The sequence below is a fragment of the Pseudorca crassidens genome, chromosome 14 (assembly GCF_039906515.1).
Source record: "Pseudorca crassidens isolate mPseCra1 chromosome 14, mPseCra1.hap1, whole genome shotgun sequence".
Classification (NCBI taxonomy): Eukaryota; Metazoa; Chordata; class Mammalia; order Artiodactyla; family Delphinidae; genus Pseudorca; species Pseudorca crassidens.
In genome coordinates, this window is record NC_090309.1 from 25,826,799 (window position 1) to 25,854,601 (window position 27,803).

A 27,803-nucleotide genomic window follows, 5' to 3' on the forward strand; every position below is an offset into this window, starting at 1 on the left:
TCCCTTCATGTCTATTTCCATCCTTCCTCAGTTTTCCTACATTCCTCATTCCATCTTCCTCCAACCAGAGCCACTACCCAAGGACCAAATGCCCCAAATCCACTGTGATCTGGTTCCCCCTCCTTGGGAAACTCTTCTCTCCTTTTCACAGAGATCCCAGATCCTACTGAAATCTCCCATTTCCCTTCATTCCTCGAAATGAAACTAACCCATAACCTCAAGAGAGCAGAGTGAGTGAGGATAAACCAAAGAATACAGAGCCCCCCTCCATTCCCATATAGAAAGACCAATAAGGTCGCCAAGACATCTGAAGATTATGAAAATGACAGCCCCTGCCTCCCAAAACCTAGACACTAGCAGCTAAGAGCTCACCAGAGATGCCCCAGGACAGGATGTCTGTGTGAGGCAATGACTCTCCTCCCACCAAATGAGGCTTAAAGTGACTGCATGTGTCATGCTTATCAGATGGTTAAGCTATATGATCATGGTAGAATAGGCCAATTTTTACAATAACAACCTCTACTGGTATAGAGAGCGTTTTATTGTTTACATGTTCTCTCATTTAATCCTTGCAGCAACCCTGAGGTAGGTACTATTATCTCCACTTTACAGATGTGTAAACCATAGTTCCAAGGTTAGGTTACTTGCTGAGGAACATACACTTATTAATGGCAAAACCATTGATAATTCAAAACCCAAGGGGACTCTTGAGTTGTTCACAGGCTGCTGCCAAGGCATGTAGAGCTGAAAACTTCAACTGGGAAAGGCTGGACCATTCACTGGAGCTCAAGGGAGTCCCTCAGCAGGGATGAATGAGGCACGTTCACAGGCCAAGACAGGAACTGAGCAGGAGAAGCCTAGAGTGTCTGAGAGTTGTGAAGCAGGAAGAGGTCTTTACATTTGGTGAGAGCTGACAGTGTCTTCAAATATGCACAGAGCCCACCTTCCAGGAAATGGAGCAACAAGAAGGTATCCAGTGGCTGCCAGTCCAGGGGCTGGCCAAAGGGCAGGAAGAGCTACCCCTGCCTGTCACCACCTCAGCTTGGCCAACATGTGGTGACCTCGGGGCAGTGGTCCTTTAACTTTGTTAAGGCTTGAGAATCTAATGAGAGTCACAAACCCAGCCCCACCACCACCAGAAAAATACAGACACACATATACAGACAGCATCTTGCATGCGATTTCAGGGAGACCATGGACCCCAGGTGAACTCCTGCTTTAGAGCAAGGGTATCAACCTGAGTAAAGTCATAAAGTCACTGATATAAACCTATCTTTGTGCGGCTTGTATTTCCCACGATTGTTCCACTTTTTTCATCCCCTGATATTTAGAATGTTGTGAAGTTTTAATAGAAGCCAAGGAAAGGGCTCTAGCCAGAGAAAGAGCAGCTGTGCATGGCAGTGGTGGCAGCCAGGAGGCAAAAACAAAGAGAAAGATGTGGTCAGAGGTACCATTGCCTTTCCCACCCAGAAGGTCACTTTGGGAGTTTTTCTCTACTCAACAGAAGGGCTGTGAGGGGTGATGGAGACAGGGAAGTGGTTTTCTCCTTTTAGAAAGGAGAGCCATTCCCTCACTGGCTACAGGGTCTAAAGTCCTGTAGGTATTGCCCTCATTCCAGCCTGACCCTCTCAACCTCCCATGAATACACCAGAGCATCGGCCTAGTCATCCATGCACATGTGTCCAGGTCACCTATGAACATCCGTGTATTTACACATGCTCTTTCATGGAAGAAGGAAAACTGGGATGGGGTAGATCTCAGGGCAGAGATTGCACGTTGCAGTTTGGGAATCATGCACTCTCCACAGAGAATCAGATAAACTGGGAGAACCAGCAAAAGGAGTCAGCGCACATTAACCCCCTAGAACTTCCATGGCTCCTCCTTCTGGCCAGGGCCCAAACGGAAAGCAAAGTCACAGCGATGTCCTGGGGCCTAGCCCCAAACTAATGGGCCCAAGATAGTGGGCTGAAGGGGTCATAGGGGTTGAGAGGGCAGGGGCAGGAAAAGTCCTGATTCACTGCAAGAGCAATTCTGATCTCTTATGGGAATCAGGCAAAGCCCTGGCCCTGAGCCCATCCAGGCCCAGAAAAGGCAGACAGGGCATTTGAAGTGATCATTCAAAAGCCAAAGAAAACTCAGAGGCCACGACGATCTTCCATGACCATCGAGCCCCAGCGTCCCAATGGTCATTCCATCCAGTGGTCACTCATGCACTCGTGGTTATTTGCCCAGCCCTAGATGGATGTTTCATCACACGTGGCTAGAGGAGCCCCAGTTAACCGAATGTGGGGTGGGCTCGGGCAAGGATCAAGCAGAAAGGGTGGAGGGAAGCCACCAAAGCCACTGCCCCTCTTGGCCAGGGCCAGGGGCAGCCGCTCATCTTCAGGAGAGGGAGAGGGAGGGTCCTGGCTGTAGCTTGTGGTCCCAGATGGTAGGACTCCCAGGTCCAAGCCCACCTTGTCTCTAGCCAGAAGTTCCCTCTGTCGTTGTCGCTGCTGACGCCGACCAATCAGAAGGAGAGTCAGGGATGCTGCAAAAACTCCCAGGAAGAAGCCTGCCAGTCCAGCCCCCACTAGGTGAGCCCGGCTTGGAGCACCCCGCTGGCTGCCCCAGACCAAGCTGTAAGCAGCTACCACACGAGCTGCCCCGCCTTCCTGACATTCACAGGCATAAGCACCCATGGCCCCTGGGGATATCACCACTTCTAGCCCATCCCGCCGGGGGGTGAGTGCAGTCACTCCGCTGGGCTGGTGCCACACACAGGATGCCCAGGCTGAGCTCGGGGAACATGGTAAGACCACATGTGCAGCTGTAGCCACAGGAACTTCAAACACCACTGGGTGTTCTGCAGAGACAGCAAAAGCACAAAAGGTGGTGAGGCTGTAGGTTGGAGGTGTTAGAGAGAAATGTGGGGTGACACGAGAAATGAGAAGGGGCCATAGTGCATCAAGCTGAAAAGGGGATTCCCAAAGAGGGTAAGGCTGCCATAACTTCCAGGATACACGTTTTAAACTAGGTCCAAAAACATGACTTTCTAGGCCCTTTACATCCACTCTACCCACGTTCCCTAAACCATACAGACCTCCAGGCTCCTGAGGACACAAAGAAGAGACATCCGCTGACTCTATGTCTTGAACCAGCCTATAAAGAAGAGAATACTTGATAAATCCAGTGTCAACACCCCCTCTACCCTCCTCCGTACCCAACATTCACTCACCAATTGCACCGCCCATCATCTCATAAGTCACCTCTAGAATTATCAGTCAACATTCTCTTCATCACTAAATTTTTCCCCAATACCTCTTATACTCATGACATGCCAAATTCTACAAATATTTCTAGCAGACTACAGAGAATTAAATTTGCACTAGGTCTGTCAGAAAGATGTTTGGTGGGGTACTTTGAAAGAAACACAGGAACCTTCCAAGAAGTATAGCTGGTGGTCCACAACCACAAAATTTCTCTGGAAATCTCTGTTAAAAATTTTCTCTGTTAAGAGAAAGAGAAAACTTCTTTTCTATCAAAGCTAATCAAAATTCTGTGAGGGTCAGTGAGATGACTTTCTGTTTCACAAAACACCTCAGCTAAAGATACATCTGTGGTTGTCACCAGCACTCAGTTGGTACTGAATACAATGAGAATGAAATCACCTAGAGAGTGCATGAAAGTGTAAAGAGAAGGACTGAACCCTGAGGAATATCAACATTCAGAAGCTGGATGGAAAAGGAACCAGTAAGGGAGACAGACTGGAGAGTGAGGTAGGGAGAAAAACCAGGAGAATGCAGAGTCATAGAAGGCAACAGGATAGAGTTTTTCAAGGAAGGAAGGAGGGGAGTTGTCAACTGTGAAAACACTTCTAAGAGCACTTGTAAAATGAAAACTGAGGGACTTCCCTGGCAGCCCAGTGGTTAAGACTCCACGCTTCCAATGCAGGGGGTGCGGGTTCGATCCCTGGTCGGGGAACTAAGATCCCACATGCCGCGTGGTGCGGCCAAAAAAAAAGAAAATGAAAACTGAGAAGCGTATGGCAACATGGAAATCAACCACATGGTCAGGGCAGGTCCAGCAGGGAGGCAGGGACATTGATGAGGACAGAGAGATGGTTAGTATGGACTGACAGATGGACACACAAGTGACACGAAGAAACACAGAGAGAGAGAAAGAGAGAGAGAGAGAGAGAGAGAGAGAGAGAGAGGGCAGCATTAACCCATGAGAAACAGACACAGACATATGGATAGGCCAGAGCCTGGGGACATCAGGCAAGGAACCAGTGCCACCACCCTCACCCTTCATGCTCTCCAGTGTGGGCCACACACGCAGCTAGCCGAACGCTCCAGGCACAGACAGGGTCTCGGGCCAGAATGCACTCTGAGCAGCTCTGTAGACGGCCACAGTTGGTTGTGTTCACCTGTGTCACCTCAGTACGGGAGCCAACCAGGAGCCAGCTCTACAGAAAGGGAGTGAGGAAGAGAAACACGCTGGATCTCCCAGACTTCAATGTCACAGATTGGCTCTGGACTCAGATATCTCCCGACCAGACTCGCCAAAATCTACAACTCACTTGATACAATTTCATATTCTCAACTGGCTGTGGCTCTGGGAATAAGGCCAGATCCTCAAGAACACTGAGCTGGGCTCCAATTTGCACTGCTCGGTGGAGGTGTCCATCCTCTAGGAAGCAAGCAAGGGGCAAGACATAATAACATAACTGTGCCTGTGCCTGGGACTCTGACACCTGTATGCATGGGACCCTCTCTATGGCGACAACCTGTGTGCACTGGATGGGCAACTTGCTTGGCTATTAAACATACCTGTCCCCAGATAGAGCACATCATACTCTTTCCCTGAGAGGCTGGGCACCCTGTGGGCCACGACTCTGAGGTAGGTTGTATCTGTAGTGACCAGCAGGGGATGGCCATCAGCTGGAAACACTGGCTTGTCCATGAGTGGGTGGTCCCGGATGAAGGTGAGCACACGGTCAGGAAGGAAGAGTGACGAGCCAAACTGTTGGAGCTTCATGTTGTTGGTGATGCACTAAAGGAAACACAGGATGAGTGACAAAGCTTCCCAGGGGCCAGGAAGTGTCTGTGATGCTTAGTTGGGCTCTTGTCCTAATGGGGCAATTCAGGCGTGAGGTAAAGAACTGCCCCAGCCCCCTCACCTCTCCAGGTCTGGGCTGGGGTACATCATTGTCCATGACAGGTAGTCCCCTGTTGCAGTCATGTTTAAGCTCTCTGAAGGGACCATTCAGCACTGTCCGAATGTCTTGTGGTCGGAAGGAACAGACAGCAGAGATGGCAGCCCCTTCCCTGGAAGAGTCACAGGTTGGAGCTGGATATTTAGAGGGAACTAGGGGAAGCAACTCATCCCCTGTCAAATGAGATGACCCATGAGAAACGCACAGGGAGCTGTGCAGCCTGCTTCATGGCAGAAGGAGCAGGGCTCCACGGAGAGTCCACCCCCACTGGAGGAGACCGCACTGACCTGCAGCAACCCCAGGTATCTCCCACCCTGTAACTCTCCACATCAGGACCCCCTCACCACTGGGAGGAAAAGATGCCATAAAAGATGGGCGTCCCCGCTCCATGCTCAGGTCGAAGAATGACCATGTCCTGCAGGACACTGGAGGCCCGGCCATGCTCAGGCCCTGGACACAGAAGGTCAGCCTTCAGAAAGGTCGTCCACCTCTGCTGGAGGGTCTTCCGGCCCCCAAGGTCCCCCTGGGGTGACAAGTACATAGGAAGCTCTCTTTAGAAGACCAACATTAGAGGAGGACTGTGGAGACCAATACAAGTTTCCCCCAGACACAGACAGATAGGGAGACAGATGCATAGAAATGCAAGGACAGAGATACAGAGTAACTGAGAAGGACAATGAGGTATGGGGTGGGCAGGATCACCACAATGATGTTTATTGTGTTTATTGTGCACTTATAAAGTTCTGCACTACATGCTTTACGTAAGTTACCTCGTTTAGTCCTCAAATCGACACTGCCAGAGTCACACAGGCAGTAAGCAGTGTAGCAGGGACTTGAACCCAGGTCTGTCAACAGTTCCTGCCTTTAACCTCTACACTACCGTGTCACACGGGATAAGAAGTAGGTAAAAGAGGCCAGAGCCCTTTCGCCACATTCCTCAAGCTCCCAGAAAAGTAGTCACGGCCCATCAAAAAAGAAGACAGAGGAGAAATACAAAGACAGAGACCAGAGGAAAAGACAGGAGGACAGGCAGAGCAGAAAACAAGACAGACAGCTGGGATCAGGGTCTTACCGCACACACACGGGCCACCCTGGGGACCTTAACGTGTTCGTATGAATCAAAAGCTCGGGAAATCTCCGTAAAGAAGAAGTAGATTTCATCGTCTCCGGCTTCATCCCCCCACTCGGCTGGGCTCAAGGCCACTGCTGCAACAAAGGCTGGGGCTGGGGAGACCCGTGGCCTCAGATCCCACAGATATAGCCTGGGGCCACCCAGCCTCCACCTACTCTGTCCCCAGAGCAGCACCACCCCCCCTCTGCCCTCTCCCCACCGTTAAGCCAGGATGGCAAGATCTCTGTCCGAATCCAGTCCTCAGCACGACCCACAGCCCGGGAGATAATCGGCTCCGTCCCCAGGTAGTTTTTCACAGTGGCAGCGTAGAGGATGCCCCCTGCAGGGTGACAGGGAGGAAGTGGACTGTCAGACTCACTGAGGAAGTTTTCAGAAAGGGTCACAGGCAGAGCAGGGAGCAAAGCAGGGGCAAGAACCCTCAGGGGCTGAGCACACATTAAGTGCCAGGCAATGCTAAGCACAACATGCATTACCTCACTTAAAATAAACAGAAATAAAGTGCTCCGGGGCAGTAACGGGAACCGGTGTTAAGGAAAAACTGCTGGAATGTTCATGTATATGAAGGAAGAATAGAAGCTATCCCTGTGGAAAGCAAGATTTTTTTGGTTGGTCTGTTTCTTGCTGTTGTCATTTTTAAGGACTTTTCTACCCTATAATTACGTGGTAACTTTCCAGGAAGAGGTTTGCTTTGCAGCATGTTCCCATCTTACTTAAGTTCTCCCACTACGGTAAATGTCTGAGGGAACTACTGTTCTTTCTGAGTATTAGGGGGTGTATACTGCCCTGGAACAAGGCACAACTTTAGGGTATACTAGCATCATTTAGGGAATTGATCAAAATGCAGATTCCTGGGCCTCGGGCCCAGCAATTCTCACTCAGTAGGGTTGGGGGTTGGCCCAAGAACTACGTTTCAAACAAGCAGTCAGAGTTACTCTGATGTGGGTGATTCAAGACCTCACTTTGAGAAACACCAACCTAGGTGATTTCTGGATATTTCACAGCCAGCCAGAGGAAACAACGAGGAATCAGATCCTCCCTCCTGGTTCAGTGGAGGTGCAGAGGTGCTCTAGGAATGGTGGGGATTGGAAAAGAGAGAAATCAGAGGCATTCTGGGAAGGAAGGGGAGGTGCAGTTCTGTGGGCTGAATGTGAAAGAACTATAGCCACTCTGAGCAACACTGCCAAGGGCTCAGACATGAGTGGAGACAATGACTCAGGGAACAAGAAGGTCACAAACCCCCGGTGGAGTCTTGAGTATCACAGGGACTCTGGAGAGAACAGAGAAGAACAGAGAAGCATTCCTTCACCACCTACTACGTAAGAGGCACTGCACTGAGTGCTAAGCACATCACTGTCCCCCCCAAGAATTCCCATTTGAGTCCAGAAGACAAACGTAATCAGATACCAAGAGGCGTGGACTCACAGATGTGTGTAGGAGCACAGAGGAGGACCCAGCCACATCTAACTGGGGGAGCAGCAACTCAGAGGTCACATCTGAGCTGGCTCTGAAGAATGAGCAATTTGCCAGGTAGAAGGACTTCGGGGGGAAGACAGGCAAGTGGGGAAGAGGGGAGCCATGTTCAGGGATGTGGGGCACTCCCCATGGCTGGAGCTCCAGCGGGGCACAGGGGCTGCTGGGCAAGTGAGCAGAGATGAGCTAGAGGTGCAGAGATAGGCGCCCAATTGTGATGAATCTGCTCTTCCGTGCCAGGAAAATGTGGACTTTATCCTAAAGGTGAGGGCAAAACTGCAGAGATTTTCTTGAGGAGACATGACGTAATTAGTTTTGTTTTTTAGGAAGAAAATGCTAGTTATGCCTTCACACAGTCCTGGCAAGAACAAAGAAGGACTAAGGCACTGGTAGAGGAAAGAAAGGGGCTGGAATTGGGAGATATTTCTGAGGTAGAGCCCATTAACAAGATTTGAACATCAGTTGAATATGAGATGTGAAAGAATGGAGTAAAATAATGTCTCTAAGGTTTCCGCTTATAAGACGGATAATAGTAGATTATGATATTATGAACCAAGCAAAGAAATGACATAAGGCTCATAAAGAAGGTGGCTGGAGAGGAGGTGAGTTCAGTTGTTGGACCCACTAAGGTTGACGCACCTTTGGGACATCTGGTTGGAGTCGCTGGAAGGCAATCGAACAGAAGAGTGTGGACCATAGGGCCAGAATCAGGCAACCTAGGAGTCATGCTTAAGTTACCACAGGAATGTGAAAGCCAGGGAGAAAAGGAAAGCGAGAGGGAGCCCTGGGGCACCATCATTTGAAGGCAACTCAGAAGAGCACTGACTCAGAAGAGTCAGAGAGGCTGGAGAAGCAAGCAAGGCTGGAGTGCTGGAGGCTGGTGCCCAGAAACCCCAGCAAGGGCCGCGGGGTCATGTGCACTGAGGGAGGCAGCAGAGGGCAGGGCCACCTTGAGGGAAGCACTACGTCCTGGGCTCATAGATGCTCCTGTGAAGCTGCATGTCTCAGGCATTGAAATGATAACCACCAACACTTAAAAACACTTAATGCAAAGCAAGAAAAGGGTCAGGAGCCCTCTGAGGGCAATAGTAAAGAATTAGAAACCCCCTTCCTTACTGGGTGGGAGGGAAGACTATACTGTCACTCGAGTTTGTGAAAAGAATCCAAGCACTTTGGAGTCAGGAAAGCTTGGGTTTGAACTTTGAATACTTAGTAGTAGTATGATCTTAGGCAATTACCCGGCTGGCATTCAATATGTGTTAGGAACCTCAGGGGGCCATATGCTTGATTTGTTGCCATAAGGTAGGGGGGCCACAACTATAAAATGGCATCCCATTCCCTTCCAGAGTATTTCATGAGGGAGAAAATCAGATTTGGGGCAAAGTTTCTGGCAGCTAATGGAGCAGCAAATAAGCCAATCCTCAGTAGTTCCAGGGGGAAAAACATGACACAGAAGCCAGAATTGGAATAAAAATTTTCCTAAAAGCATTATACACAAAACACTCTAAAACTGAAACTATTGACAGAAGCTGTGTCATGGATACCCTGAGAATGGGGGAGATGTGGTGGAAGAGACAGTTATGAATATTTTGGAAGCATGACTTGATGTGTTTGAGGGAGAACACTCATAAATATTCTGGAAACGGTAAAGGACCACAGACAACAATGCAAGGACCCAGTGGTGGACGGAGGTGAAGTCCCAAAACTTTCTAAGGGGTTAAATGGGGGCAGTCAGCAACTCTGGAGCCTAGGATTGCTGAAGAGCACACTCACTCAGCGGAGAGAGCCGAGGGTCACAAAGGGATAGCAGGAGGGATCAGACACTTTGGGAGGGAGTAGCAGGGCTTCAGGTGTTCCATGAGTACTAAGGGGCTTACAACACAATCTTCACACACACACAGAGGAAAAGGAATGACAGCCATCACAATTACGAGGGCAGGAGGACACAGCAGGACACAAGATCACCACATGCCCTGAATTTTCCAGAACAGTCAATTTCAAATATTCTGTTGTACTGTTCATATAATAAAATATCCCTGTATGTGCAGTTGTTTGGCAAGTTATTACTGACTAGATCAAGCTAGCAAACATGAAAACATACATCTGCTATTGGCAAAAGATGATATGCCAAAGAGAGCGATGCCCACGGTGTTGAGTTTAGTGAACAAGGTGGTTAGAAAAAAACACATGGTATAATTCAACCCTATTTTTAAAAAATATGTATATATGTCTGTAGGCACAGGAAAGATTGAAGGAGCTACAACTGGACAGTGTTACTGATGTTTGTTTCTGACTAATGAAATTACAAGTGATTTTTATTTTCTCCTCTCTACTTTTCTGTATTCACTGAACATTTTTTGTAGTTAGCACCTTTTACTTTTATAACCCCAAAAATTAAAATACTGTCATTTTGGAAATACGAGGAAAAACCAGATTGAAAGCCACAAAGATGAAGAATCACAGCCAAAGAAAAATGACAATTATGTGCAGAAATAGATCTCTACTTGCTCAGATGTAAAGCCTGCGAACATAGACCTCCCAGATATGTTAGCAACCCAACACTGACAGACTAGGATATAAGCCATGGCAGTGAATATTTCACTACACCCTGAAGGGGTTCAAATTTTCACTCTGGTATCAAAATGCTCACTTTTAAAGAAGGTTTATAATAGGAATTATCACTCATTATCTTTAAAAAGAGGGTTTTTAACATGCCCTAGCCTGCCTTCTTCCACTCTCTTTTCTTCTCATGGTCAGAGCTTTGCAGGATAGACAGCTCCTGACCTAATATTCTCTATTTCCTTATCTAAGGTTTATGCCAGCTAGATACCTTTTTTTTCTTTTTTTTTTAAACAGCCTATTATCAGGACATAATTACAGATCACTGGAGATGCAGTGTTTACTCTACCTTTTCCTCTCCTGGCACATAGGATTTATAACTGTCTTGTTTCGATGTGTGAATGCAGCCTTGGGGTACACACTCATGGATTTAAGAGATAAGCTTGACCGCAAAATGCTGGCAGCACCCAGTGCACATACAGGGTTCCTTAGCAGATGCAGTAATCACAAGATGCAATGAGACCAAAAGGAGACAAGAAAAACACAAGACGGGTTCCCAAAGAGAAAGCAAAAGCTCCCTTCTTCTGCTCTTCTTTATAAGAGCCCTATTTACTATTGAATGTGATACGGAGGACCAGAGATGACAAATCACTGCCTCTAGCTTGGGTACCTTGGTGGGTAATGATACTATGCACTCAGAGAAGGGGACACGGGTCGAGGAGAAGGTTTGGGGGAGGTGAGTGAAGATGATAAGCTCAGTTTGGGACATGCTGACTTTGAGATTCCTGTGGGACATCTAAGTGGAGATGTATGTCTGGAAGGCAGCTGGATATGTGGTCTGTAGCTCCAGATAATGTATGGGAGGCATCAGAATCTGGTAGAAACAGAATCCATGGGGCTAGTTTTGGCAGATCTGGAAGGCGTCAGATTTGGGAGACATCAGAATGCAGTGCAAACAGAATCCATGGAGCTGGCTGAGATCACAATTACAAAGAATGCAAGAGAAGAGGATCTTAGGTGGAAGTCTAAGGAACATTTAAAGGATGAGCAGAAAACAAAGATGCTGCAAAGAAGACTGAGAAGGAATTGCGGATGTTCTTAGGCTAATGTGAACGTTACTGTCAAAATATTTGCATTTTTCCGAATTGGAATAGCGCAAATAGAGACACTGAGATCACTTTTGTTAATTTTATCTCAGTGGAGTACAGATAAATGTCAAATTTGAAGACAAGATATCTGAGACCTTTTCCTAAAGAAATACAAGTGCCAATAAACACATGAAAAGCTGTTCGACCTCACTAATAGAAATGTAAATCAAAAACATCAAATTGGACTCTGGAGAAAGTCACTGTTTTACGTTTATTAACTATATTTTGGGGGCTAACTGGCTGTAATGAAACAGGCCCTCTCATCACTGCTGGTAGGACTCACTGGAGAGAAATTTGGCCAAACCCATCAAGTACTATAAAAATCTTTTATATCCTTTGGCCCAGCAATCCTACTTTTTGGATTGACTCATGCAATTAATTAGATTCATGTAAAGGATTTACATTAAAATTTATGTAAAAGGATTCCTTATGCAGCATTATTTATAAAAGCAATAATTTATTTTAAAATCTGAATGTATAATTATATGGGAATAATTAAATAAGTGTGCTACATTCACACGATGAAAAAGTATACAATCACTAAAAATCAAGTTTTGAATAATTAAACAAATTCTATGATGAGAAAATGTTCAGTATACAATAACTGAAACATGCATGACAATTCCAATTTATTATAAATACGCACACATGCGCACGCGCGCGCACACACACACACACACACACACACACACACAGTATGAGAAAATACTCCAAAATAATAATAGTGGTTACCTGATGATGACTGAATTACAATAAACTTTTCACTTTCTTCTTTATACATTTCTATATTTTCTCAATTTTCCACAATGCACATTGCAATTTTTATAATTTAAAATAAGAAATACTCCTGCCATTATATTCTAATATTTTCATTACTAGAAGTTCTTTTCTTTCAAAATATGTCTATTATCCTTAAGGACATTTGTATAGCTCCTAACTGGGAATTTTGGTTCTAATTCTTAAATAACATTGCCACTATCTTCTATACTGCTATTTTCAAAACAAGGGCCAGTAGGACACAATGGATCAACATTAAAAGTTCCAACTAGGGCGTCCCTGGTGGCGCAGTGGTTGAGAGTCCGCCTGCCAATGCAGGCGACACGGGTTCGTGCCCCGGTCCGGGAAGATCCCACATGCCGCGGAGCAGCTAGGCCCGTGAGCCATGGCCGCTGAACCTGCGCATCCGGAGCCTGTGCTCCGCAACGGGAGAGGCCACAACAGTGAAAGGCCCGCGTACCACACAAAAAAAAAAAATTCCAACTAAATATTGGCATTATGTCAGACCAAGAAAAAATTTAAATTATAGCCCTATAAAGAACTTCAGAGGAAAACTTATAATATTGATATTGACTATGACTTGGATCTGAGACAGAAAAGGCCATGGGGGTTCTATGTCTTGAGCTAGCCATTCTAAACTGTTAGAAAGTGATTTCTGACACCTCCATCAATTATCAGCTGAAAGGCAACACTAAATTTCATTACCTGGGGGAAAAAAAGACTTAACCTGTTTGAAAATGTTCTTTGTTATACAATTATCTTATCTATGAAATTTGTATTCTTAAACTACATGCTGTGTTCCACTTGCTGAGAGAACACAGAGAAATTACACACAGATGGTTAAATGTACTTAAAGATACTGCTTGAAACAAAGTATTTTAATTATTTCAGATTGTTGCAATTGAGAAGTCATTTTGTTGATAAACAATTATGTAGAATCAAGAGACATTCATAACTGCTAAACCTGTGAAATCTTTCTGAATGATCTTAATGACTGGTTCAGCGTTTTGCCAAAGATGCTTGATATAAAGCTAAGAAAAATAAACTATTGACTAAACTTTTATTCAAATATGTATACGTATAAACAAGGTCTCACTGACTTCAACTGTAGATGAATGATAAAAATGACAACTCAAATATCGTATTTACTAGATATATACTTTATGTTCATTTTCAAAAACTTTTGTTATTTCATTACGTTTCAGAAAAGGTAAATCATTAACTGAATAAGAGTGACTTTTTAATATATAAATTTATTTATTTTATTTATATTTATTTTTGGCTGCATTGGGGCTTCGTTGCTGTGTGAGAGATTCCTCTAGTTGCGGCAAGCGAGGGCTACTCTTCGTTGTGGTGTGCGGGCTTCTCATTGTGGTGGCTTCTCTTGTTGAGGAGCACAGGCTCTAAGTGCACAGGCTTCAGCAGTTGTGGCTTGTGGGCTCTAGGGCTCAGTAGTTGTGGTGCACAGGCTTAGTTGCTCCGCAGCATCTGGGATCTTCCCGGACCAGGGCTCAAACCCACGTCCCCTGCATTGGCAGGCAGATTCTTGACCACTGTGCCACCAGGGAAGCCCAAGAGTGATTTAATTTGTGCAGCTTTTAAGACTTTTCCTACAAATAAAGTCATGCATAAGAAAAGAGTTTAGCGTCCAGTGGCTGAGGCTTTGTCTTCCAATGCAGGGGGTGCGGTTCGATCCCTGGTCGGGGAGCTAGGATCCCACATGCCTCGTGGCCAAAAGGTCAAAGCATAAAACTGAAATTAATACTGTAACAAATTCAATAAAGACTTTAAAAATGGTCCATAACAACAACAACAAAGTTTAAGTTTAGATCTTATATCCCAATTTTTGTTTTTCATAAAATATTGTGCAATATTTAAATTAAAATTTATATTGTCCAATATTTTATAATAAGGTTCGTAGCAACTTTAATGAAGGAAGAAAAAAACAGTGTGATAAATGATGCTAAGTCAACTGAATAGTTAGTTGGGAAAAATCAATTTTGATTCCCTTCTCATGCCGTTTCTCAAAATAAGTTTCAAATAAATCAGAGTTAAAATGTTTCGGAAAAAAAATTTTAAGAAGGAAAATTTTATCTGCTCTCTAACTGAAGAAGGATTTAGCTTTAAAAATATAATCACAAAGGAAAAGGTGTAGATTGGAATACTAATATCCTACCTGATAATTGGCCCAAGAACATAAGCAGAGGATTGACCAAAGCAGAAATAAAAATAAGTACTAAAACATGAAAAATGTTCAACTTCACTAATATTCAAAAAAATACAAATTAAAACAAGGTGCTGGGACTTCCCTGGTGATCCAGTGGTTAAGAATCTGCCTTCCAATGTAGGGGAAGCGGGTTCGATCCCTGGTCGGGGAACTAAGATCCCACATGGCACGGGGCAACTAAGCCCGCGCGCTGCAACTACTGAGTCCATGCACTCTAGAGCCTGTGCCTCACAAGTAGAGTGAAGCCTGCAGCCACAACGAAGAGCTTGCATGTCACAAGTAAGACCTGACGCAGCCAAATAAATAAATATTTTTTAAAGGTGCTATTTTTAGCCTTGAATCAGCACACACACACACACAAAAATGTTTAATGACAACAAAACAGTGTGGTGAAATTTATGTGAAAAAACACTCATCTACTGCTGATTTAGGGTGTAAATTGGTATACCCTTTCTAAAAACTCAATTAGCAACAGATAATGAGCTGTAAAATATTCACATCCTTTAATATAGTCATCCATTTCCAGGAGTCTAAGAAGACAACCTAAAATGAGGATAAAAATTTATGTGCAAAAATGTTCATTACAGGGCTTCCCTGGTGGCGCAGTGGTTGAGAGTCTGCCTGCCGATGCAGGGGACACGGGTTCGTGCCCCAGTCCGGGAAGATCCCACATGCCGCGGAGCACCTGGGCCCATGAGCCATGGCCACTGGGCCTGCGCGTCTGGAGCCTGTGCTCCGCAATGGGAGAGGCCACAGCAGTGAGAGGCCCGTGTACCACAAAAAAAAAAAAAAAAAAGTTCATTACAGTATTAGAGACCATAGCAAAAACTTTGAAGTGAACTAAATAAACCTGAAAATAAATTTACATAAATAATTTGGAATTCTTTAATTAAATTATGGTATGCTCACAGGTTGAGTAGCATAATGTCATTAAAATTTTTCTTCACAAAGAATTTTTTAATTATATAGAAATGCCTATGATATAAAGTCACATGACAAATATTCAAAATTATATCCCTGTAGCATGACATTTAGAAGTTTCATAAAACACACACTCATAAAATTTCTGTTCACCTGCTTGTTTTATACTCTCATGAGAAAAATCGTTGGGTTCTCACTGAATTTGGAGAGTGCATGTGGAGTAGTCTAACCTAAAATACAGGCTATGTGGCACACAAACAGTTCACTTTGTGGCTACCAAAGAATTAGTCAATCATTCTCCAGAAAAGATTTAGGCATAGTCTGTGATAGAACCATTGAACACTGGAGCAACTCTATATGTATATATAGTTTGTTTGAAGGAAGTAACAGAAGGAATTTCTTTAATAGTCATTACTGATTTTTCTGAGCAACAAAGGAGTGGCCAGCCAAATATATGTGCATGAGTATATATACATGTGGACACACACATTAAAAAGGCTAGAAGGAAATATCCTAAAATACTAGCAGTGGTTTTCAGAGTAGGAATACTCTAAAACTGTGCTAATATGGTAGTCACTAGGTATGAATGGCTATTTATATTTAAATTAAAATTACATGAAATTTAATATTCTCCCCTTCAGTCACACCAGTCACATTTCAAGGGCTCAACAGCCACATGTAACCAGTGGCTACCATATTAGACATTGAAGATACAGAACAATTCCATCATCACACAAAGTTCTTTTGGACTATGCTGTTCTAAAAGATTTCTTATGTTCTTCTTTATACTTTTTTCAAATTTATTATAATATGCATTGTAGTAGATTCCTCTTAAAAACAGGAAAAAATGACTAACAGAGATGAGGTTAACAGAGGAAATGTTCACAGTCTACTGTGAACAGTGACATATTCTCTAGAGAAAAGCAAGAGAAATGATACTCTGTGGGTAAAAGCAGGAGAACACAAGCACTCTGGGAAGAATAGGAAAGGCCAGAAAGAGATGTGGGAATAATAGACATTCTGATGAAAGTAAAGAAAGGACACAGAAATTCCAACAGCAGGGCGGGGAAGGAGGCAATTACAGCAAGAAGTCACAGGTGCTTATCTCTCCCCACTCACCAGCCATTACAGCTGCTGACCGCTGAGCTGGCTCAAAAGGACATTTCCCCCGGCCACTCTCAGGTCTTTCAACCTGCTGGAAACTGGACACATCCTACAGACCAGAAGGGGGCAATTGGTTTAGAGGTCATGGGGAAGTCCATGGTGAGAATTACAAAGATGGTCAGATGAAGAAAAAACCCAATTCCCATTCATCTCCCATTCCCCCACTACCATCCCCATATTCCCAGTCTGCTATTCCTGATTCCACCACTCATTCCTGCATTTCCTACCTCTGCCATCCCTCTTTTCATCAGTTTATTCCTCTTCCCTCAATTCCCCTAGTTCCCAACACCCACATGCTCTGATGAAGGAACACCTAGGATGGCACTAGAAGACACCAAGAGGCTGAAAGGCAGACCTTTCCTCTGAAATGCTGCTGAACCGCCAGCTTTGCAACTGGTTGGAGAACGTGCTACAGGATAAGGAGGACCAGGGAAGAAAGCAGGCCTCCTGAGGGCTGGAGCACTTAGGAAGGGTAAAGAAAAGTACAGGCTGATATAGGACCATCCGAAGCCCAGGGGTCTAGAGAGAAGGGCCATCCCTCACCTAATCCCACTCCACGAATAAAAGACTGAACCAGAGTCAAGGATACACAGAAGGAGGGAAGCTACAAAGTCAGTGAAGAACTGAAGCTGAGGTCAGAATCTGAGAATTTGGTAAGTGTCTTCCTCATCCAGGGACTCCAGAGGGACTAACCTGGGGTGCGGGGGTGGGCAAGAGGTGTAAGAGTTCCACAGAGCCAGCCAGACATGACCTTAGCTGAGCATCCAGCACTAAGAGAGGCTTCAAGATAACATCTAAAAATGAAAATCACAGATGATTTCAACCTGGACTGACAGGGAAGTTAACTATGGCCAGTTAGGAATCAGTTATGACACGAAGTACCAGGCATGATATCTCTAGTTCACAAACTAGGATGGACATATGGTGTTGCTGGAGCCTTATTGCTGTGATGGTAATTGGAGAACCAACATAGATCTACGTCCCCTGAGCATAAGTGTACCACTGGCCCATTCTGACTGCTCACTTATTTCCTGTAGTTGGCAAACAGGGTTTCATTTTACTGAGAGAGCCTTGAAGAAGACCTGTTAAAATGAGATGTGATCTGATGTCCCCTCAAAGGGAATACTGGGTCAAGAATCTTCCAGAATGGAGGACCCCACAGAAACATAATCATCTGCCCTGTGTGGTGGTGGGCACATTGTAGCCAGAGGAGAAAGATGACAGTTCAGTGAGAGATTACCAAGATATTTGGGCACTCTGAACATGGGGTTATTACCTGCTGCTGTGGCCTGTCTTATCGCCTCCTTTTCTCCACACTGCTTCGCCTTGCCCCCAATTTACTCTCTATACCCACCCCAGATTAATATTCCTAGACTATTAGTCACTGACTTAATAAATGTTTGAGCCACAGAATGACAAAAATGGCTCACCATTGCCTCTTTATCCCAAACTACTACTTCTTCTAACCAAACATGGATCACCTGTTATTCCTAGAAAACAAATTATGCCTGAAACTATTCCATCACATTTCACCAAGGACTTATAAAGGATGAGCCTTTTCTCAGTTCTCATTCTCTTTGATCTTTTCGCACCATTGGATACTTTTGATTCACTCTCCTCCTTGAAATAATCTACTTCTTGACTCTTGAAATTCTACCCTCCTGGAGCCCCTCCTCCTATCTGTTGCTTCTCTATCTCCTTTGGTTGTTTCTCTTCTCCTTTCCAGCCTCTAACCATGTATCCTTAGTCTTTTTCACATATACTTTAAAGATCTCATTAATTTTCACATTTCTGCCCAGACTTTCTATGCAAATCATTCCCCAAACTCTCTAAAGCCTGATGTCTTCCAAACTCTAGTCCATGTTTGCACTTGACTGCTGGACTTCCTTTCCTCACAGAGATGATCTATTAAAACTGAACATGGGGCTTCCCTGGTGGCGCAGTGGTTGGGAGTCCGCCTGCCAATGCAGGGGACGCGGGTTCGCGCCCCGGTCCGGGAAGATCCCACATGCCGCGGAGCGGCTGAGCCCGTGAGCCATGGCTGCTGAGCCTGCACATCCGGAGCCTGTACTCTGCAACAGGAGAGGCCACAAAAGTGAGAGGCCCGCATACCGGTAAAAAAAAAAAAAAAAAAAAAAACTGAACATGTTGAAACTCGTCCTCTTCCAGTTTCCCCAAATGGCATCATCACGTTATCTAGGTTTATAGCCTCTGAGCAAGGGAGCCGATTAACTACATAGGTTATGATTACTGTACGGTCAAAGTGACATTTAATTAGGGTCTGAAAGGATACGACCACACCACCACATTATCTGAATGTTGAGATTCTTCATTATATCATTGTGTCAGCACAGTCCTATCAGCATGAGTTGTAGTGAAGGCAAGTCCCTCAAGTTGAAAGCCAGAGCTATGTAGGCAAGCTCTCACTGAGCTGTGGGGTTAGAACCCATCCTTTGACTTTGGCCAAGAAGAGTGCAAGGCATATAAAGGACCTTTCCTGAGAGATTGGGGGTGAGGGGTAGGGGGAGGTGATCCTTGTTAACAAGAAACAAATCAAATGTCACAAGAAACTGGAGCCAGCTAAGGTCTTCTTCTAGGGTGCAGGCTGGACTAGAGGGACAAGGGAGCAGAGCACAGCCAGACGAACCTGGGTTTGAATCTTGGCTGTGCCTCGGCCAGCTATATATCTCAGACTTTTACCTAACTTTTCAGAACTTCTGTTTCATTCATGTAAATTGGAAATAAATACTCTCATGATGTGTCATCACTATCATAATAAATAAATATCATGATATGGTGATAAGAATTAAACTCCATTGTGAAAGTATCAAGCAACAAGCCTGCAACAGAGTAGACACTCAATTGAATGGGAAGTCTTCTCATTGTTGTTGTTGCTGTTGCTATAAGTCTAACATTTTTTCTGTTAACTGCCGGAGCTCCCTCAGAAAAACAAATTAAAATATTTTCCCCCAATGTCTGATGAGCTGTCACTGAAGGGCAACACTCCACATTGTTGGAACTGGTAGGTCCTATGCTTAAACTTCCTTTTGTGAGAACCTTCATTTCTCTGAGCAATCAACTCTGAGCAAGTTGTTATATCTGGATCAGCTAGTCCAAGTTCTCAGATTGTTACACACAGTCTCAAAGTCATCCGTCTGGGACATGAGAAGTTCAGCACTAAGGATAAGGCAAGGACTTGCTCAAGCAGATGGGGATTGCCAGGTGGCAGGATAAGACAAAGGCAGAAAAGAACATTCAGGAAGTCTAGAGAGCAGTTTCAGGATGCTTAAAGGGTTAACACAGTTGTTAGCTGTACCTTATATTCTCCTACAAACAAGACTTGATCAAAGGATGGTCCTTCATTTCATGAGCCTGTGGGATAGGAGGGTTCAGAAAAAGAGCTAAAAGTCATAGGAGTGCAGTACACAGGCCCCTGGCTTCGTTCTTATTTGCTGATATTCCTCAAAAATGGATAGGGGTCCAAGTCACACCATTCCTGACAGGTATGTCCAGAACATTTTCTGTCTAGATACTTATCTAACAACCATTAGGGTCCCACCTCAGAGAGCCAAAGAAGAATAGAAGGCCCTGGGGAACTAACTTGGAGTAATCACATCGTCTGTAAACCATGGCTCTGGTATTCACACCCATGGGCTCCCTGATCCTATGTATACTAGGAAAGGACAAATATGTCAACGGCAGTTCCACTGCTACTTCTGTGAGCTTTGTGAGAACTGTAGGGAAACTAGGCCCTCAGCATTACCTGAAGGAATATAGAGATTTTCAACACCACCCTGAACTGGGAAACCTCCCCAGGATGAGGGAGCTATTCACACCTCAAAAGGGAGTCCATCACCAGCATTATGAAAATAACTCAACATAAACGCAACTAACTCCAAGGAGAGCCCAGAGGGACGGACTAAGGCAATCAAGCATATACAATTATAGCATTCTTAAGTCAGAAATATAAGGATGATGTTTAACAAAGAGGTTTGGAGCTACACACTGACTAGATCCATGTGGCAAGGACTACTGCAGGCTGCAGAAGGATCAAGTCAAGATCTACCATTAAGGATCAGGGTCAGGAAAGGGAGTTGTTGCACTCCCTCCTACCCCTAGCAGAAAGGGATAAAAAGTGTCCAGTGATATGAAGGACATGGGACTCTTCCCAGGGCCTGGTCACAAATGTGTGCAGCGAGAGGAACAGTAATTGACTACTGGATAACTGATGAGAAAAGGAGAGGAGTCAAAACATTAACACGCTTCCTAAGATGTCACCAATCCCAGGGACTTTTGAGGTCATGACCAACCTAGATGTGATCAGGAGTATCCATGTCCCAAGCCTGCCTGGGTGTGAGGTTGGAGATGTCCAGGGCTTTAGCAGCAATGAACAGGACCAAGAAGAAAACATGGTTGACAGAGTGCCCACCTTGAAGGCAAGATCCAGAGTATGGGGCCAACAGGTACTACATTAATGCGCAGTGACCTCAGAAGCTGTGAGAGCAAAGGGTCACAGCCCACACAGAATGAGGTTGACAGCGGAAGTGGAGAAGGTGGTAAAAGACAATCACATGCCATGGGAGGAAGAAACAGGTATGGACAGTGCTGATTAAGAAATGGACCCAGGCTCCCTGGACAAAGCATACACAGGACAAGGAAAACATGAGCTACTGGCCTCTGAAGTTCCTCCCCACAGGCCAGCTGGCATCCTCACTTCCTTCACCATCCCACTACGTCCCTCTTTTCACTTTGTATTCCTTACCTTCTACCGACAACCTCCCTCCCCCTCCCTTTCATACCCTCCCTCAGTGGACAAAGCCTCTACCCTATGAGGACATCCCTCACCCCCAATGCTTATCATGCACAAGGGTTGCCTTAAGCATGACCCCTGTCACAGTCACTCACAGAAGACCCCTCCCATCCTTCCACCCCTGTCACTCACAATAACCCCGCACTTCGGATCAAAAGCGAAGGTGCCACAAATGAGGAGGTGAGAGGTATTGGCAATGGCGAGAATCTGGACAAAATTGTGACATTCTTCCTAAGGGTCAGAGATGGTTAGAGAATCAGAAGCAGCAGGTACAAGGAAAAGTAGTGTTAAGACAGTTATATGCAGGTCTGGGTATGTTGTTAGAGTCCCTGCCTGGGCCCATTGGGATGGGAGCATTGCAGGGGACTGACACAGAGTCAGGGCTGGGCCAAGGCCTCAACTGACATTCAGGCCAGGGCCTGGATTTATACCTACCTCCTTCTTGCCTTTCTTCCTACAGTTCTGTCTGTGGGCCTCAGGCACCATCCAGTCAATCTAAGAAAGGAAGAGTGACCATTTCTCTCAGATTCTCACCCAAATTCCTCCCAAGTCAGGCTAGGTGACACAGTTCTACAACCTCCATCAATTTGGAAACTTCAGAGACAACCCCCCGACCACAGAGCACTGTTTTTCATACTGGAGGTCGCTACCCATTAATGAGTAATGAAATCAATTGTGAAATCTCAACCAACATTATTTTTAATGAAATAGAATATATCAGAATGTATCACATATAGGAGAGTAGATATTGTTTCAAGAAAGTTTTCTTTCAGTACATAGTTGGTGTACTATGTCAAAATGTACCATATATTTCTTACTAAGGGGTGGTCAAAAAAGTTTGAAAGTTATTGCCCTAGAGTAATGTGATTTTAATGATTCCACTGCCACCTGAACCCTGGTCACTGTGGCCTCCTCCCCATAATCATGAACCTCCCTCATAGCCTCCCCAGTCACCATGACCCACCCCCATCACCCTCAGCTGAGACAATAAGGTTGACGACCTACCCTTATTCCTTTTCACCAACATTCCCCGTCCTACCACAACACCCCCCTTCATATGCCATAAAACGAAGGATCTAATCACATGCTCTAGAATCTGAGGTCCTCCCCACTCTCATCTCTCACCCTGCGAGGTCTCTCCCCTGAAAAGGGCAGGGATAAAGCGAAGATGGTGTCCCGGGCGCCGACATAAAGCATATGGGAAGCAGGATCCACAAGGAGAACGGAGTAATTGTATGTCTGAGGGATGGTGAACCGGGTGAGATAGGAGTCAGCCTCTGGCAGGAAGAGAGGGTGAAAATGAAGAGTGATATCAGCCATCATTTCATAAGGGTTGGGTCCACAAGGGCAAAGCCAAAGGGGCCAATTTTTGTTTTCTTCCAAGTACCATTTATTTAGCAGCCTTAAGGGCAAAAACAAAGCCTGGACAGGCCATCCATTTAATTTCCCCAGGGAAAGATAACTGATGAGGCCAGAGTATTTAGCACACAATAAAGTATGCTTTTTCTATAAAAATAGAACACTTCATTAAAATAGCATAAATATTAAGTCTATTTAATATTTATTTCTATTCATAGCAACATGATACATAATTTGAAAATACCTGTAAAAGGTACAAGTACTTTTCTCTGTAAATTTCCTTTTTTCTTAAATCACTACTTAATAGTAACTCCTTTTTACTTAGAAGGGAAATGTCTCACTCTTTTCACCATCACATTAGGAGATCATCTCCTCTCTCTCCCACCACCCTTGATCTCACCCTAATTCTACCCAAAGAGGTAAGAGAGTAGAGGGGGCAAGAAGAGTATGTGCTTTGGAAATGGATCAGCCCAAGTTTAAATGTGGTTCTTTCACTTACCTGATGTATGATCTTGAATTAGTTACTTGCCCTCTCTGAGCATCATTTTCCTCATCTGTAAACACCACCATCCAGGGTTGTTGAAAATTAAATGAGATAACATATGTGGAAGCATCTGACACATACAGCTCTGCTCTACCTGCTTCATCTGCTCAGCTACCTTCAAGACTAGTAGAATGGCCATGCATTCTTAGATGTGCTGATGTATGGACCCCACTCACCCAATCCTCCCACACCCATACTCATGTTTGTGCTGTATCCTGACTACTATCCCATGCTTAGCATAAGCCCCGGATCACCCAACCACCCTTCATATCCCCGCCTCTGCCTCGCCTTGTCATATAGACCTCTCTGGATTCCTGGATATGAACCCAGACTGGCGACCTCAACTCCATGTTGTGGCTATTGCTCCAACACAAATTGAAACCCAGGCTCTGAGCACAACTTTGTCTTCTGGATTCACAGCATCCCTATATGTCACTGGTCTGAAATGACAGAAGTAATGTAGAAAACTCTAAATTACTATTACCCAGTTGTGAGTTTTTCCCAACAGGATGTACTCTTGGCTTCACTGGTTCTGTCTGCCCAAGGTGCTAACACTCACTGCCCACTGAGAAAAACACAAGGTTCATAGCTACACTCATGCCCGCCTCAACAAAGAGCCGTTAAAGTGTGAATCACTCCAATGACCACTTTTAACCTTGTGGCATCCCCTGGCTTCTTTCACATCTTTTGAAAGGACATCTCCCTCCTCCTTTTTTCCTTCTGAAGACTTTGAAAATCATTTTAAAAGAATTTTAAATCAACTCATTGAATCGTTTCCCAGCTACTCAATATAGGGAATGGGTAGAGGGAGTAGGGAACGTTGAGGAAGTTAGGAGGGTTATGGTGGATCGGAAAATGGGAGTTGGTGTCAAAGATGAGAGGACTGGTAAGTGAGTTAGGGAAATTAGGGTTGTGAACGGGGCAAAAGGCTCGGAGGAGGTTAGAACTGATGATAACCAAATGAATTTGAGAAGTGGGCAGATGGAAATGCTGAGCTGGTAATCAGAAGGATGGGTGTTTGGAGTAGTATGAAAGACCGATGGGTTTGAGGGCACGATGGGCGTCACGCTGGCGTGACGGACACAGGTGCATGTGAGGGAAGAGCGGAATAAGGGAGAGGAAACTTCGAAATAGAGGGTTTCCGGCAACCCCCATTCCCCTCCCTGGGCCTCAGGGTCTGCGTCTGCACGGTGAGGGGCGGTTGCCTTAATAAGGGGCCGCGGGAGCCTCCCGGGCTGGTCGTAGTAGCCGAGTCGCCCGGCTCGCTGGAGCAGCACCAAGTGGGGGTCCCGCCCGCAACCCGGCGGGGCTTGGGCGTCGCGGGACGCAGTGGGCTGAGCTGTGGGGGCCCGGGTGCGGCTTCCCGGGTGGGAAGGGCAAGTGGGTCCGGGTACCTGCAAGCGGGGTCTGGGCGCGGCGCGAAGGAATAAGGGCGAGGGCGCACGCGCCTTACCGGAGATAGGAAGCGAGATCCTGGGCACCGAAGGGGGGACGCGGCCACACACCGGGCCGCTTAGCACCTCCAGCAGCAGCAGCAGCAGGGGTAAGGGCGAGGCCGGGGACGGCCCCGGGCGCGGGCGGGGCCGCGCAACAGAGGCCGGCATTTTTGCCACCGCCTGGCCGCCAGGGTGTGGCGCGCCCCGCAGCCTCCTCGGAGCCTCGGCGCCACCAGCTTCGGTCCCACTTTGCTCTCCTCGGTGCGGCTGGGCCTGCGGCGGCGGGTTAGAGCACAACCTGGCTCCACCCCTTCAAGAAGGGACCAATGATGGGGCTGATTTTCTCCTCAGCCGTAGGGGTTGCGTGGAGGTCGGACTAAGGAGAGAAAAAGCCCAGGCCAGAGAGAGAGGGAGCTAGACCCAGGGGTAGGTGGGGCGTTCTACCTCGAAAATGGGCTGGACGTGTCACTCCAGGACCCTGAGTGACAGGTTTGCAAAGGTCGCTCCAAAAACTCCAATTTGCATGTCTTGGCTATTGTAAACAGTGCTATGAACATTGGGGTGCATTATCTTTTCAAATTAGAGGGTTTTTCTGCATATATACCCAAGAGTGTGATTGCAGGATCATATGGCAGGTGTATTTTTAGTTTTTTAAGGAACCTCCATACTATTCTCTATAGTGGCTGCACCAACTTACATTCTAACCAACAGTGCAAGAGGGTTCCCTTTTCTCCAAACTCTCTCCAGCATTTATTGTTTGTAGATTTTTTGATGATGGCCATTCTGACTGGTGTGAGGTGATACCTCATTGTAGTTATTTGCATTTCTCTAATAATTAGTGGTGTTGAGCATCTTGTCACGTGCCTGTTGGCCATCTGTATGTCTTCTTTGGAGAAATGTCTGTTTAGGTCTTCTGCCCATTTTTTATTGGGTGTTTGTTTTCTTGATATTGAACTGTTTGTATATTTGGGAAATTAAGCCCTTGTTGCTTGCATTGTTAGCAAACATTTTCTCCTATTCCGTAGGTTGTCTCTTCATTTTGTTTATGGTTTCCTTCACTGTGCAAAAGTTTATAAGTATGATTAGACTTTAGTGGGGTCTTCAAGGAATCAAGTCATACTCCCCCTTGTATGGAACAGTCCTTGGCACATTTTCCAATGAATGCTACTTCAGATGGATAAAACAACTTATAGAGAGACATAGAGAAATTTATTGTAGCTAGGAGCAATGGATGGTGCGGAGTTAGTAAGCATATTGTTGGAGGTGGTGTCAGTTATAATAGACCTTGTAACCAAAAGGAAACACAGTTTTTAAGTCAAGGGATGGCATGACCAAATATATTTTTTAAAGATATTTCCAACATAAGTGTCTAATCTGGAGATTAGAGACAAGAATATAAATTTGGACTATGTATGAAAGAAGACCTGTTGAGAAGCTATCCTTTATATTGAAACATAGGAAGTCTGTTGGACATTAGATTACAATACCTGGGACACCTGGGTTAAATATTTCTAGTTTTACAATGAGGAGCAGTTGAGGGGAGAAAAGTGGTTATGAGACTAGAACATAAGCAAGTAACTCTTTTCCTATTGGTTCTAACCTATCCTGAACCACTCATTGGTAAGCTGACCTTCTCTTCCCCAACCTGCAACTCAAACAAATAACTTGAGAGGAGTAAAAAAACAATAATCAAGACGGAAACAGGAGAAAGTGTTTGCCCATTTCTGGTTTGGTACTAGCATTATCTTTTCCTCTCCTGTGGGCTAATTCAGAGAAGAATTCTCATTCAACCAGATAGAGTTGAAGACCCAGACCAGATAACTGATGAGGACCATGAGGCTCCTATCCCTACTGGATTTTGTCAGAGGTACTATAGGAATCAACAGCAAGTAAATGAAAATGAGTATGAGTAGAGAAGGGGCAGATCCTCTTGGAATGTAGAAGTTTGAAAAAAGACTTAAAAGAGCTTTCTGAGGGCAGACTCTAACTTCCATGAAGGCAAGGACCATTGTTTGTGTGTCCACTATATCCCAGTCCTAGCACAGTGCCTGACACATAGTTTGCCCTCAACAGATATTTATTGAATAAAAGAGTGACTGACTTATACTAGGGGAGTGGCAAAGATGGTAGAGTAGGAAGACTCTGAGCTCACCTTCTCCCCTGGGCACATCAAGATTACAACTATTTACAGAGCAACTATTGATGAGAAAAACCAGAAGACTAGTGGAAAAGATCTTCTACAACTAAAGATATAAAGAAGGAACCACAACAAGACATGTAGAAGGGGCGGAGACGCAGTATAGTCAAGACCCATATTCCTGAGTGGGTGACCCACAAACAGGAGGATAATTACAATAGCAGAGGTTCTCAGATCCTGCCCAAGTAGCAAGTGGTCCAAGCCCCGCATCAGGCTCACCAGCCAGGGCTCCTGCGCTGGGAAGATGAGCCCCCAAAACATTTGGCCTTGAAGGCTAGCAGGGCTTACTTTCAGGAGAACCAGAGGGCTGTGGGAAATAGAGACTCTATTCTTAAATGATGCACACAAAATCTCACGTGCTCTGGGACCCAGGGCAGAAGCAGTAATTTGAAAGTATGTTGGGACTTTCCTGGTGGCACAGGGGTTAAGAATCCGCCTACCAATGCAGGGGACACAGGTTCGAGCCCTGGTCTAGGAAGATCCCACGTGCCATGGAACAGCTAAGCCCATGTACTGCAACTACTGGGCCTGCGCTCTAGAGCCTGCGTGCCACAACTACTGAAGTGCACAGGCCTAGAACCCGTGCTCTGCAACAAAGAGTAGCCCCTGCTCGCTACAACTAAAGAAAGCCCACGCACAGCAATGAAGACCCAATGCAGCCAAATATTAATTAATTATTTTAAAAAAGAAAGTATCCTGAATCAGACCCACCTGCTGATCTTGGAGAGCCTCCCTGAGATGCTGGAGGCAACTGGAGACATAGACACTGGCAGCAGCCATTTTGAGGAGCTCATTCTACCATGTGGACACTGGTGCTACCAAGTGCCATTTTGGAATCTGCCCTCCAATTTATTAGCACCAA

The 27,803-nt window shown here is 45.4% G+C and overlaps 1 protein-coding gene across 3 annotated transcripts; it reads right to left on the reverse strand.

Moving 5' to 3' along the window:
* Positions 1 to 530: 530 nt before the first annotated feature.
* SEMA4F (ssemaphorin 4F) lies at positions 531 to 25,012 on the reverse strand. Of its 3 annotated transcripts, XM_067704572.1 has the most exons (15): positions 24,762 to 24,885; positions 23,264 to 23,318; positions 22,531 to 22,682; positions 21,841 to 21,900; positions 21,538 to 21,636; positions 16,551 to 16,644; positions 6,529 to 6,648; positions 6,270 to 6,421; positions 5,542 to 5,720; positions 5,162 to 5,309; positions 4,812 to 5,034; positions 4,562 to 4,671; positions 4,287 to 4,447; positions 3,083 to 3,141; positions 531 to 2,845 (listed from the first exon to the last, which is right to left on the reverse strand). In XM_067704572.1, the coding sequence occupies exons 3-15, from the start codon at positions 22,600 to 22,602 to the stop codon at positions 2,235 to 2,237; spliced, it is 2,088 nt and encodes a 695-aa protein (XP_067560673.1). In that variant the 5' UTR covers positions 22,603 to 22,682; positions 23,264 to 23,318; positions 24,762 to 24,885; the 3' UTR covers positions 531 to 2,234. The 3 variants fall into 3 exon arrangements, with proteins under 3 accessions (XP_067560673.1, XP_067560671.1, XP_067560672.1); XM_067704570.1 differs by lacking the exon at positions 23,264 to 23,318 and having other exon boundaries at positions 24,762 to 25,012; XM_067704571.1 differs by lacking the exons at positions 21,538 to 21,636; positions 23,264 to 23,318 and having other exon boundaries at positions 24,762 to 25,012.
* Positions 25,013 to 27,803: the final 2,791 nt, after the last annotated feature.